Below are 14,309 nucleotides of genomic sequence, written 5' to 3' on the forward strand. Positions count from 1 at the left end.
TAAGCTAGAGAAATGTGAGTTTGCTGTACAGAGAATTAGTTTTTTGGGCTACATTATCTCCAGCGAGGGCTTTGAGATGGACCCGGTGAAGGTTCAGGCGGTTCAGGAATGGCCTAGGCCTATTGGTTTGAAATCAATACAGAGGTTTTTGGGTTTCGCCAATTATTACAGAAAATTCATAAAAAAAATTTCTATTATTGTCAAACCACTTACCGATCTCACCAGGAAAGGTGCTAATGCGGTTCAGTGGACTACTGAGGCCATTGAAGCTTTTGTGTTTCTAAAGGAGAGGTTCACCTCTGCTCCCATCCTTATGCAGCCTGATGTGCCTAAGCCGTTTTTGGTTGAGGTTGATGCTTCTTCTGTGGGGGGTCGGTGCGGTGTTGTCTCAGGAAAGCAAGGATGGAATACATCCCTGTGCCTTTTTTTCAAAAAAAATTTCTGAGACTGAACTTAATTGTGATATTGGTAATCGGGAATTGCTGGCTATTAAACTCGCATTTGAACACTGGCGTCATCTCTTGGAAGGTGCTGAATTTCCCATTCAGGTTTTCACTGATCATAAAAATCTGATCTATCTTGATGCTGCCAAGCGCTTGAATGCCCGTCAGGCTAGGTGGGCACTTTTTTTCTCGCGGTTTAATTTTTCCGTTACTTACATCCCGGGTACCAAGAATATTAAAGCTGATGCTTTGTCTCGCAGCTTTTCTCCCATGGTCGGTGCTGAGGAGGAGGAGAAGAGCATTTTACAGGAAGGTGTTGTGATTGCTGCTTTGGACTCCATTTTGGAGGATGAGATTCTTAAAGCTCAGGAGAATGTCCCATCTAACACTCCCCATGGGAGGTTATTTGTGCCTAGGACCTTTAGGAGAGATTTGTTTGTTGAGTGTCATGAGTCTCGGTTGGCAGGTCATCCAGGAATATCTGAGACCAAGAGACTTGTGGGTCGCAGTTTTTGGTGGCCTGGATGGCAGAAGGAAGTCATTAAGTGGGTGTGTCAATGTACTGTGTGTGCTAGATCTAAGTCTTCACATACTCCTGCAGCGGGGTTGCTTTGCCCTCTGAAGGTTCCTAGTGCACCTTGGACACATCTGGCTATGGACTTTATTACTGACCTTCCCCCCTCTGAGGGTTTCACGGTCATCTGGGTGGTCGTGGACCGTTTTAGCAAGATGTGTCACTTGGTTCCCTTCATCAAACTGCCTTGCGCTAAGACACTCGCTAAGGCCTTTGCCAAGGAAATTGTCAGACTACATGGCGTTCCTACTGACATTGTTTCTTATAGGGGACCTCAGTTCGTGGCTCGTTTTTGGCTTGCCTTTTGTGACAGGTTGGGAGTTCAATTGTCGTTTTCATCCTGATATCATCCTGAGTCTAATGGCCAGACAGAAAGAAAGAACCAGGATGTTGAGCAGTTCTTGCGTTGCTTTGTGGCAGACAATCAAGAGGGGTGGTCTGAGTTTCTGACACTTGCTGAGTTTGCTCTTAACAACCATACATCCTCTTCTGCTGGGTGTTCGCCTTTTTTTTGTTGTTCTGGGAGACATCCGTCTTTTGGGTCATTCTCCAAATTGGTATCGGCTGTGCCTGAGGAGGAGAGTTTTTCCGGTGATTTGGAGAGAGTTTGGACGGATGTGCGTGATAATCTTCAGGAGGCTAATAAAAAATCTAAGAGGTACTTTGATAGGAAACGGCAAGAGGTTTAGTTTGCTATTGGTGACATGGTTTGGTTGTCCTCTAAGAATCTGCGATTGAGAATTCCTTCTAAAAAATTGAGTCCCAAGTTTGTAGTGCCCTTTAAGGTGCTTCAGATAGTTAACCAATCTGCTGTTAGGTTGGAGGTTCCTACCTCCTGGAAGATTAATCCAGTGTTTCATGTTTCTCTGTTGAAAAGAGCTGATGTGTCGGATGGTGATGCCTCTGCCACTGTTCCTCCGGTGGTGGAGGACGGGGAATATGAAATTTCCCGCATCCTAAATTCTAGACGGTATAGAGGGAGTTTGCAGTATCTCGTCGCTTGGAAGGGTTTCGGACCCGAGGATAACTCATGTGTGAGGGCAGATGATGTTTCTGCTTCCAGACGTGTCAGAGCGTTTCACAGGAGGTTTCCTGATAAGCCCGGGCTTAGGGGATCCGGAGGATCCTCTTAGAAGAGGGGGTACTGTTAGAACTCTCCTGTTAGGTTTTTTCTAGTTTGCTGGTCACATGACCTTTTTTGCCTATTTAATCCGGCTCCGCCCTCCTGGCCTTGCTGGACTTCATTGTAATTTCTACTCTTGAGCTAGCTTGGTGCTCTGTTCTTTTCTCAGTCAGTTTTACTAGCTCTTCGGACCTCTATGTTCTATGTTGTTTGTTTGTCTTATTTCTGCTACAATTTCTGCTAGGAGGTGTCCATCTTTCTCCCAGTCCCTAGTTCTTGTAGTGATCCCTTCCTCACATCTATAGGTCTTCGTTCAGACTAGCCGAGGACTTTAACGGGTCTGATCGCAGGATCAGATTCCCCGTTACATCGTATGGATCCAGCTTAGTTCTATTGTAGGGACAGATCTCCTGTCTTTCCTTAGTGCTTGTAGCAGATCATAACAGTTGGTGGGTGGCTGGCTGCATACTTGCGCTTGCATTCCAAGGAATGGGGTAGGGACAACTAAACTTTGCAGTGGGACTAGGACATGGACGACGATTGTTGCAAGTCTGCAATGACAGGTGCATGGCGGGAGGCATCTTCGCATGCGCCAAGGATCAAATATGATGGGCACACATTTAGGCAGTGACCTGGAAGTCAGAGATGCTTCCAGAGGTCTTCCCCATGCTGTTCCCATGTCTTTTCAGCACTGTATGTATGAGTCTGATGATGTGTCACATACCACATGGCCAGATAAGGTTGTAAAATGTTAAAATTACATTTCCTGGTAAATGCAATTGTCTTGGTTGAAAGCAATGCAAAAGTGCAAAAATGCATCAAAAACGCTATGTGTGAACATAGCCCAAGGTGTGGAGGAGTATTTTTGTTTTTGGTTATTTATTTTGCCTTACATACAAGTTATTACCCTGGAAAGGATGTTCCTTAACATATTTCCCAGGAAAATCCATTTTGGTTTAGTTTTTGTATGTTTTATTGTGAGTCCGTAAAAGTGGTGTTATACTCTGACAACGTTGTTGACAGCAGTGATCTGGGAGTCAGAAATGCTTCCAGGGGTCTTCCCCATGCTGATCCCATGTCATTTGAGCCCTCTGCAGACCTCCGGGGGGAGCCGCCTGAAAAATGCTCGAGTTTCCCATAGACTTACATTGGGCTCGTTGCTCGGGTCGAGCACCCGAGTATTCCAATGTGCTCGACCAGAGCAACGAGTACCCGAGCATTTTAGTGCTTGCTCATCAATTTGGAACACGTCTGCGTGTAAAATATCAAAATGTTTTACCATAAAAAAAGGAAATTTTATATAGGGGATTTCCACTTCAATGTAGATTTGCTTACATAGAGTAAATGCGACTCAATAAATTGTATATTATTAATTATTACATAATATATAAAAATGTAATAATTTTTGGGTCAATTATTTGTTAGGAATATAATTTTCTGTGTTAGATGGTTGGATGGTGCAAATTGATTTGCAACACCTTGTCCTATGGCCAGGTTACAAATCTGCGGCAATGGGACGGGAAGCACCTCCTACCTGGTGACATTCCTAGCTCCTCTTTTGATTAGATGGCCTGGTGCAATGTCATATTTGTAGCATTAAGAGTCTGGAGAGAAAGTAGTGCAAATAGGGTCTTATCCGACAAACCTTTTTAAGAACTAGCAAATTGTGTGAACCTGATTCACAGAATAATGCGTTTTTTTGTTCAGCTGCTGCGAGTCCCCGGGTCGTCAGACCAGTAGAAATAACAGTACGAAGGATTTGTGGAGTTATTTCGTGCTGCTGGTTATTGAAGACGTCAATTGTCAGGAAATATTAAGATAATGTGATATATGTTGTTGTTTCATGAAGAAGTGTGCTATAGTTCAAAACCGGTTGAAAAAAACCATATGTTTAATATTTCTTGACAATTGACGTCTTCAATAACCAGTAGCACAAAATAACTCCACAAATCCTTTGTATTGTTGTATTTGTGGCTGACATACATGTGAGATTGCACCAGTGCAGCTAATCAAAAGAAGAGCTACTGATGCTGGCAGGTAGGAGTCAATTAGCAGGATTCTCATCCCACTGCTACAGATTACTTACCTGTTTGCTAGTCTGGGTTCTGCGAATTGATCGGCACACTTTGACACCAACACAGTGGATTGGGTAAAAAAAATGGCCACTACCAGCTTGATAAACTTCACTAATGGTAATGCAAGTACATCAACACAATGCCAAAATAAAATATTGCAAGGGTGCCCAGTTTCTAACTGTATATTACAGTGTCCCTCATTTACATACTGTAAGTCTTGGCACCTACTGCCTAGCACCTCAAATATAACAGTCCCCATGTTCATTCCTCATGATGATGATGAGTCCCACAAGCCTTTGTACAGTCTGTTCCTTAAGCTTGAAAGATGTGAAAAAGGAAGCCTGCCATTCTCTCTCTGGCCCTATTCAAGGTTTTGACCCCAATCACAAATGTTAATTGAAATGTCACTTTAGTAACATTAATATGCCACTCCAACAGCTACACTGCCACGTTATATATAAAATCCTCTAAAAGCCATACCCTCTTATGAATGTGTTCTCTTGATGCAAGTTACATGACAGGATACCATGCCCATGCAGTGTTAGCCTTCTGAAGCTACCATGGCATCCACAATAAAAGCTAAATATACATTATTCTGTAGACTTAGAGATCACAAGAAAGAAAGGGAAGACACAAAAGACAAGCACACTGTGGTGGTAGCCACCTACTGGCTTTATGGGCAGAAAGGATTCAAAATTACTTGGAAGGAGGGGCATTGGGTGGCAGACTAGGTAAGTGCATTACTCCTACACCACCCAGATCTCTACAGTAAAAATCCCCCGATTCTAATGTACAGTGCATTCCACTGACTGCATCATGCTGCCACTTCAGGATATTACTTTAGTTACATTGGGTGTCTCTTTTATTAGGAGAAATGTTTTCTTCAAATCTATCTGACCGTCTGACATGGTAATACTTAGAAGCATTAATGTGATCTGGTTGAGCCTGTGACTGCATGACACTGTGGGAATAATTGATTTAAAAGGGTTATCTGGGACTTTGGGCTCTTTTTATGTGGCTAATAACTGACCAGTAGGTAATTGCTAACTACCTGTCTGTTTTGTCCTGCGCCAATCTTTTCTGGTTCTGTCATGCTAGATATGGGGAGAACCCAGTGTATAATGATGGGAAAAGGGGAGGGAGCCCTACAACAAGGGAAAGGGAGAGTGGAGACCCCTAAACAGATCTAATGACAAACCCTGACTCCCCTATAGACCCTAAATAGGTTCTGCACCTATCACCGAGCCGAAAACCTGGCCCTAGCTGACCCTAAGGCTAAACCCTCGGTAGATAGTGGGAGGGGTAAGCACTAAGTCAGCCCCACTACAAACTAAAGTACACACAGGAGAAACAAACAGGAGAATACACTTCACTCCATAAGACATCGGAGAAAGCACGCCAACAGTCCAAGAAGGAACTCCAAGGTAATTCTAGTCAACTACTAGAATCCCAGGTCTGTACAGGTATAACACGCTATCACCAGCAACTGAGTGTATTTAAGGACACAGCAAGGAAGTGCTGATAAGCAGCTGAAAGGTAAGGATACCTCTGGGTCCTAAAGGGAAAGGTATAATCCCCAAGCAAGGTGAAGGCCACCCTGGGTCCTAAAGAGAGAGGAGTCATAAAAGGATAAGGGTGATGTTTGTAAGGCCAAACGCAGCCACCTTCTACAGCCGGACACCATATTACTGTCTGTCAACCCTGACACACCTGTGACAGGTTCAGAGGAGTCTTGGTCAATTGACCTCATGTTGATGGAGAAGCTCTTTCACATCCGACCTCCCCTGTCAATGAGACGTCATTGCCGTTACCCTGCTTTTTGACAGCCAACTCCCCACAGTTAGGAAGTGGAGAGCCTGCTGTCAGTCAACATGACATCGGCAGTGATGCCCCATCAACAGAGCAGAGCAGAAGAGAAAAGGCTGCTCTGTCGATACAAAGTCAAAGTAGACCGTGGAATTACCTGCAAGCATGTCCTGTGACTGCTCTGAGCCTGTAGAGATCAACGTCGGGGAGAACAGAAACATAATTAGCAACAACCTACTGGAAAATTCTTAGCCTCATAGAGAAAGAAACCCAAAGTCAAGAAAATCGTCTTTAATGTAAAAATAAATAGGTAGAAATTAAGCTTTAGTTGTAGTTATTTGGTACTTTAACACCAAAAAAGCATTTTTTTATCCCTTTAATTATAAAACACAAATTATACTAAAATAATTGCTAAACATGTATAGCAGTAAATGTTCTGAAGACACTCAGATCAGTTGATGTAGAATACAAGTTTTATGCTAATGTCTAAATACTAATGCACTGTCACATTTTTTTCTGTAGACCTTTGGAAAAATTGCTACTTGACAGGCAAAATCTGTCATGATTTCTACTTCCCACAGGCAAATGGCCTTTTAAGAATCTATTATTAAAGTTTGTTAATGTTTTATGTATTTAAAATGTTTCTCTTTGACAAATTAAGATGTTCAAAATTGCTGGTAATACATCTTCTGTGACTTGATTTGTTCTTACATCGGCATTTCAATATCTTTAATTGCAGAAAGCAAACAATAAGGTTATATCAGAGTGCTCAGATTTCAAGAACACACCATTCTCTCTCGTCCTCTCTCTTTATCTCATTCTACCTCTTTCTATGCACGCATATGACGCGCCCCCTGGGCCATATTCTTTGGGGGAATACCCGGAGCCGGATCAGATGGGGGTTGTAGTCTCCGAGTGGCTGTGACCCGGTCCGTGCCCAGGGTGTCAAGCTCAGTGTGTGGCAGTCCTATGATGTTACTGGATGTTCTTTATGTCGACTACGCCACCCGTTGAATTGCGGTCACTACGGCCGCCGCTGCAGCAGGGTCCACTGAGGCTGATGGTGTTTGTGCAGCTTAGGTAGTATAACCCCCAACGGGAGGGGTATAGCCTCAGGGGGTCAGGTGCAGAGGATGGTGGTTGTGGAAGTGCAGGGATGATGGTAATCAGAGACAGAGTCGGGTTGTGCAGTTCAGGGTTCTTTACTTACTGCAGATGTTCCGGTCACTCCGGCCTTGAGTGACCACCCGAGCCGTGCTGCGTCCACCAGGTCCTGGACTCGGCCAACCCCCAAGTAGTTCTGGAGCGTGGTTCTGAGCTCCCGTTCTGACCTGTCCTCGTCTCTGGCCTTCCCCACCAGGGATCCACCTATGTCCGGCTCCCTCGGGCCTCTTGTTGGCAAAACCTTCTCTGGCTTTCCTGACCCTATTCGTGGTATGCCTTCCGGGTGGATTTAGTGGGTGATCGTGGCAGATCCTGCCCACGACCTCCGGTCTCTGGCTAAGGTGTGCTGTAGCCTCTGCCAGCTTGGGATCCGGTACCCTGTTGCCAACTCTTCACCCTTTGATTTAGTTTGGGTTCTCAGAGTTCCTTCTTTCTCCCCCTCTGGGTCTTTCTTTCTCCTCTCTCACTCTTGCTCTGGGGCTGCTCTGCTCTTCTGCTCTCTTCCTCTGACTTCTCTGCAAAGACTCACTGACTGACCGTGGCTGACTGACCCTGATCTTAGATGGTGCCCACCTTAAATACTCCCTCTATGTGTGAGCTCAGGTGACCAGCACCCAATGAGCTCCTATCTTTACCCAGGCTGCTCCCCCTATCTGCCCCTACACTACTGGGATGTACCACCCCCCTCCCACTCCAGCCAGGAACAGACTCGGTCGTACCTGCACATTTCTAAGTGGGAGTACCATTGGTCTGTTCCTCGGAAATGGGATGTGTGTAGTGCATGCAGCTGACTGAGCTCAGTTCCACACTCCATCCTTACCCGGGAGTGGAATATCACACCTCTGGGTTGAGGTGCAATACCCCTGTAGCAGCCGAATCCTCAGGGTGCTACACATATTACTATTTTTTATTGCTAAGTGTGTAGATGCTACGTATGTTATATTAATCTTACATTCATTTCCAATTAGTTCCATTGAAATCATAGAATTATTTCTAACAATGTAATAAAATTCTATTGTAATTCTAATTGATGAATATTTTCCCTATTTTAGGAAACAGAGGATGCTATAGCAGCTAAAAGGCCACATGTGGAAGGTATATTGTCTAAGGGGTATCAGCTTCAAGCAGAGAAATCCGCATCCTATCCTTTAAAGGTACATATTTTTGACATGTGTCAGTCTATTTCTTTGAAATATGTCTTATATGGATAACATTTGTAGTAAATGGGAGTAATTTGCCTTTGGTTGTCTAACCCCTGGAATTCTTTCACAAATGTGGTAATAATATTCTGAATACATACAATGCAGTCTCAGGCAAGTATTCTGTTGTCATTAAATTGTAGGGGAATCATTTATATTGATATCACATCCAGTTTGGGCTTTTCTCTTTAAAACCTGAAAACTCTTTTCTTTGCACAAGGTTCTCTATACTATATTATGCAGCGATTGCTGTACACTCTACATCTCTACATTTACATGGGGGTGGTTTAGGATCAACACTGGTAACCTATGCAAGTTTTAATTTTGAGAGGGTCACACCTGATTGTATATATAATGTGGCCTGCCAAACTTCCATTGTGACATCTATATGACTGCATGAATAGCAATACAGACTGTGCCATTTTTCCCAACAAAGATATAGGGAGTGCAATAGGGTTGAATTGTTTCCATTTATTTCATTACATTTATAAAACCCCAAAATATTGCACAGTATTTAGCAATAATATGGGGATACACACTGATAATGACACAGGTACATATCATTCAATTTAAGTTATGAAAATGTTAGACGTGCCATGTTAGAAATGTAAATATGTGGAGAACATTAAAGAAGTTGTCCAAGTTTGGTACAAAAGTCTGCAGTCACTCTATGTGACTGCGGACTTGTCACAGCTATCAGAATTCTCCAGTGATGGCGCTGGATGGTCATGTGACTGCAAGTAGGCAATATGCATATTTTTGGCCCCATACCAACTAGACGTGCATATCTTGTTAGAAGGTGACCTGGAGTATGCATATCACAAATATTGCATACTTGCAGTCACATAATCATCTAGCACTGGCACCAGACCAGAAGCCTAATGAGTTTGAGACAAATTTCCAGAAATTTGTGGTTTCACGTGAATTCAAGCATTTTGAGATTTGATTCGCGGCTTTGAGAAGAAAACTTGCCTGTGCAGTGGGGATCAGTACCTGTGCCATCACAGATTAACAGTTCACAGCGGAGCATAGATCAAGTACTTTTCCTTCTCCAGAGTCACTGAGAAAATATCTCTTATATCTGTAGAATGTAAGCTCTTGAGGTCAAGAGGGCCCACTCTCTCATTTGTAAAAGCTAAGCTCTTATGGCTCGTTGGGGCCTCTTTCTCTCTCTCTATCTCTCTTTCTCTCTGTCACCTGTAGAGTGTAAGCCCTTATGATCAGCATTTCTTTACCGCCTACAAAAAACAAACAAAAAAACCCCTAGAAAGTAAGTAGGACTCTTTAGCAAACAGATGCATTTATCTTCACGCCAGCTAGAATGGGCCTAGTAAAAGTTCTGGAACATATTTACAGTTAATGTCTGCCAGGCAACTGAAATACTACTGAAATTAATGTCTGGCTATTATCTATCATCTCTTGCAATAAATCATCATTTTAGTACTGGGTAGACATATCTCATAACTTCATTTCTAATTTAGTTTAGTTTATAATTTCAATTTTCATAATATTTGAAACAAATATGAAAACATAATTTTTAAGCTTTCAGTTTTGCAGATGTACCATCACAGCACTTTGTACATGAGTTGGAGCTTTGTTGTTAGTCTCTGGCAAGAACACATTCTCTTTTTGCCTATTGCGCCAGTGCAGATGGGTAGTTATTACAGATATAAAACATGAAAGACTCCGCTGTAGTAATCAGCTGTATCATATTTTCATTGTTGTCTACATTAAGTATGAGTTAAAGATCAACTGGAAGTAGTGATGTCTAGATTTTATGACCTTTGCATTGTTGTTCCTTTTAGGCTAAAGTGAGCAAATACATTAATTTCTCTTCAAAATTATTTATGTACAGACGGTTATATCTCCAGCTCTTCTTATGAATGAGTAGGGATAGATATCACTTCCTATCTGTTTTTTCTTATAAATGATGCATGTAATGATAGTAATGTTTTCCGATCAGAGATGAGCAAATAAATTTGAGTAGAATTGAATTTTACTTGAATTTTCAAAAAAATCACCAAAAGGCAGATTTTTTGTAACTCACTTTTGCATGGACTCAGCAAAATGGTAGCTGAAAAAAGGCCATCAAAATGGTAAAAGATAAGAAAAATCATTATACTCACCTCTCTTGCCCCTTCATGTCACCCATCCAGTCCTCGTCGCATCTTCAGACTGTTGTTCTTGCATTGAAACTGCCAGGCCTCTCAAGTTGGGTCGAAACTTCCAGCTTTGATGTGGCTTGTGAGGATTCTGCGCAAGCACGTGCAAGGTCTTGCCGTCATGATATAATGGTGTGTGCCATGACCTTACAAGCATATGCGTAGAGACCTCCCATGCCTCCTTACATCTAGAAATCTTTGATCAACATGAGAGGCCAAAGGATTTCAGCATGAGAGGTGGTGATCTGATGATGCTCCGAGAACTGAACAGGTAATAGGAAGAAACTAGAGAGGTGACCTGTTCAAAGAGTACAAGTGTTTTTATTATTTTTTACATCTTATGTTTATTATGCTTTGAGGTCTCATGAGACCCCAGAGAATAATAATGAACATTAAATTTGCGGAGAATAACTTCCCTGTGAAGCGAATTTCCCAGGAAAATTGGTGCAAAGATGAGAATTTGAGTTTTGCCCGATCTTCTCATCTCTCTTCCCTGTCTCTCTTTATAAACAATGTAGGCATAGATAATAATGAATTCCTGTTTTTCCATGCTTATACTGAAATCATAGAAAATACAAAATTGTCTCTCTTTACAACTATTCTAAGCGCAGATTGTGCAGGGCCCCCTGTTTCTTGATATAAATTATGCAGAAACAATCAGTACGACTTCCCAAATTTTCTTTATACATGATGTACAGTCATGGCCAAAAGTATTGAGAATGAGACAAATAGTAGTTTTTCCAAAGTTTACTGCTTCATTTTTTGTAATGGCAATTTGCATATACTCCTGAATGTCAAAGAGTGATCAGCTTAACAGTAATTACTGTACTTGCAAAGTCAATATTTGCCCAGAAAATGAACTTTAACCCCCAAAACACATTTCAACATCATTGCAGTCCTGCCTTAAAAGGAGCAGCTAACATCGTTTTAGTGATTGATCCATTAACACAGGTGTGGGTGTTGATGAGGACAGGGCTGGCGATCAATCAGTCATGATTAAGTAAGAATGACATCACTGGACACTTTAAAAGGAGGCTGGTTCTTGGTATCATTGTTTCTCTTCAGTTAACCCTGGTTATCTCTAAAGAAACACATGCAGCCATCATTGCACTGCACAAAAATGGCCTAACAGGGAAGAGTATCGCAGTTACAAAGATTGCACCTCAGTCAACAATCTATCGCATCATCAAGAACTTCAAGGAGAGAGCTTCCATTGTTGTCGAAAAGGCTCCAGGGCGCCCAAGAAAGACCAGCAAGCGTCAGGACCGTATCTTAAAACTGTTTCGGCTGCAGGATCGGACTACCAGCAGTGCCGAGCTTGCTCAGGAATGGCAGCAGGCTGGTGTGAGTGCTTCTGCACGCACTGTGAGGCGGAGACTCTTTGAGCAAGGGCTAGTTTCAAGGAGGGCAGCAAAGAAGCCACTTCTCTCCAGAAAAAACATCAGGGACCGACTGATATTCTGCAAAAGGTACAGGGAGTGGACTGCTGAGGACTGGGGCAAAGTCATTTTCTCTGATGAATCCCCTTTTCGATTGTTTGGGACATCTGGAAAACAGCTTATTCGGAGAAGAAGAGGTGAGCGCTACCACCAGTCTTGTCTCATGCCAACTGTAAAGCATCCTGAAACCATTCATGTGTGGGGTTGCTTCTCAGCCCAGGGAATCGGCTCACTCACAGTCTTGCCTAAAAACACAGCCATGAATAAAGAATGGTACCAGAATGTCCTCCAAGAGCAACTTCTCCCAACCGTCCAAGAGCAGTTTGATGCCCAAAAATGCCTTTTCCAGCATGATGGAGCACCTTGCCATAAAGCAAAGGTGATAGCAAAATGGCTCATGGAACAAAACATAGAGATTTTGGGTCCATGGCCTGGAAACTCCCCAGATCTTAATCCCATTGAGAACTTGTGGTCAATCATCAAGAGACGGGTGGACAAACAAAAACCAACAAATTCTGGCAAAATGCAAGCATTGATTATGCAAGAATGGACTGCTATCAGTCAGGATTTGGTCCAAAAGTTGATTGAGAGCATGCCAGGGAGAATTACAGAGGTCTTGAAGAAGAAGGGGCAACACTGCAAATATTGACTTGCTGCATTAACTCATTCTAACTGTCAATATAACCTATTGGTACTCATAATATGATTGCAATTATATTTCTGTATGTGATATAAACATCAGACAAACACTAATAAAAACCAGAGGCCAGCAGATCATGTGAAAACATAATTTTGGTGTCATTCTCAAAACTTTTGGCCATGACTGTAGACACTGATACTACCACTCCCTGGTTAATTTTCACATCATCTAGGCAATGTTTTCTGCCAACTCTTGTAAAGAACTGAAAAACAACTTCCTGATAGAGAAGCCAAACTAGATAAAACATTGTTACTGAAAAGATGTTGATTAGAGCTCAGTATGTTTTACTATAAATAGGGACATGTTCTGTGCATAGAAACCAATAACTTATAAATAACAAGGCAAGTTTTTCTATAGAACCACTATACAGTAATAAGTAATGTTCATTTATATTGTGTGATTTGTTTTGTGAAAGTTTCAGAGAAATAATTCATGGCAAAGTTTGTCAGGTAAAGCTAAAGAAATGATGTTGAGTAAAAGAAAACAAGGTAGTGAGAATTCTCTTTGGTTTTGTAACATAACTAATTTGTACTGTTTCTTGCTCATCCTCTTGCCGAGTGACCTTGGCAAGCTACTTCACCTCCCCAAAACATTACTTTAAAGGAGAGGAAAGCAAGCAGCAATTCGGAGTTTTTATGTTTGAACGATTTTGGCATGTTCATTTTAACTTAAACAAGTCAATCTAAAGTCTACGTTGTTTGACATATAAATGAATATTCCTTGTTTTTTTGCTTGTTTTTTACTTTCCATGAAAAGTACTTTTTTTATTTGTGTCTTACTTATGAACGTTTCTGAAAGGCATTGTGAGTGTCTGTGGCCTTTCTTTGTTCTCATGGGCCTCAAGGAGATATGTTGAGCATCTGACAATGAGCTATGACAGTTCGGTATATATTGTTTTCCAATCCCAGTTGATTTCCTATGATAAAATAACAAAGGAGAAATGTTTGAACATAATATGCATGGGTAAATAGTTTCAAGCGCAGCTTTCTGATTTTGTCCAACCATTGTTCTTCCATAACAGCTGGAGGCATATGAAGTTGGAGAGTTTTTGTATGAAGTATTAGGCAGATCGCCTGTGTCTTCTGTTAGGTGGGGAAGGAAGAGATCGAGATAATGGATACAATATTGCTTTCAAAGACTATTACTTATTGCTTTTTTTGTTCTGCTCCTATTAGAATAGAAACTTTGTTTATATGGAAGTCATGACACTGTCGTGGATCCATTATCTGACAGATTAAAATGGTTACTGACTGACTTAAATGCATTCTGCTGGAGTTTCATTGGTGTTTGGTCGTTTTGACAGCAATAAAAGCATTGCCGACTGCAGAATGCTAGCATAACAGATGGAACCCCCGATGGAGGCTCCTAATGTGTATAAGAGCAGAGCATTACTGCTTACTCTTTAATGAAAGACTGTGTTCTAACAGGTTTTGTTCCACATCTGTGCACATGAATCTTAGTTTAGGGATAACTGTAGTTCTATGTAAAATTAAATATTTCCTTTATATTTTAGTATATTTTTTGCGCATCAGCATGCTTTGAATTCTATCACCGAGTTTGAATACTGCTAATGCTAACTGCAAATTATTGTAATATGTTTCTCTTGAACCGATCATGCAGCTCC

General features: G+C 41.8%; 1 protein-coding gene across 11 annotated transcripts in view; it reads left to right on the plus strand.

Moving 5' to 3' along the window:
* Positions 1 to 14,309, plus strand: part of DMD (dystrophin) — a 3,940,859-nt gene that overhangs the window by 2,649,491 nt on the left and 1,277,059 nt on the right. For all 11 annotated transcript variants that reach the window (XM_073664716.1, XM_073664719.1, XM_073664714.1 and 8 more), the window contains one exon: positions 8,238 to 8,339. In XM_073664716.1, the coding sequence (XP_073520817.1) occupies positions 8,238 to 8,339 (102 nt within the window). The remainder of the gene's footprint in view (positions 1 to 8,237; positions 8,340 to 14,309) is intronic.

Source organism: Phyllobates terribilis, unplaced genomic scaffold (genome assembly GCF_046119375.1).
Source record: "Phyllobates terribilis strain yellow unplaced genomic scaffold, ASM4611937v1 Scaffold_2__4_contigs__length_985480577, whole genome shotgun sequence".
Lineage (NCBI taxonomy): Eukaryota > Metazoa > Chordata > Amphibia > Anura > Dendrobatidae > Phyllobates > Phyllobates terribilis.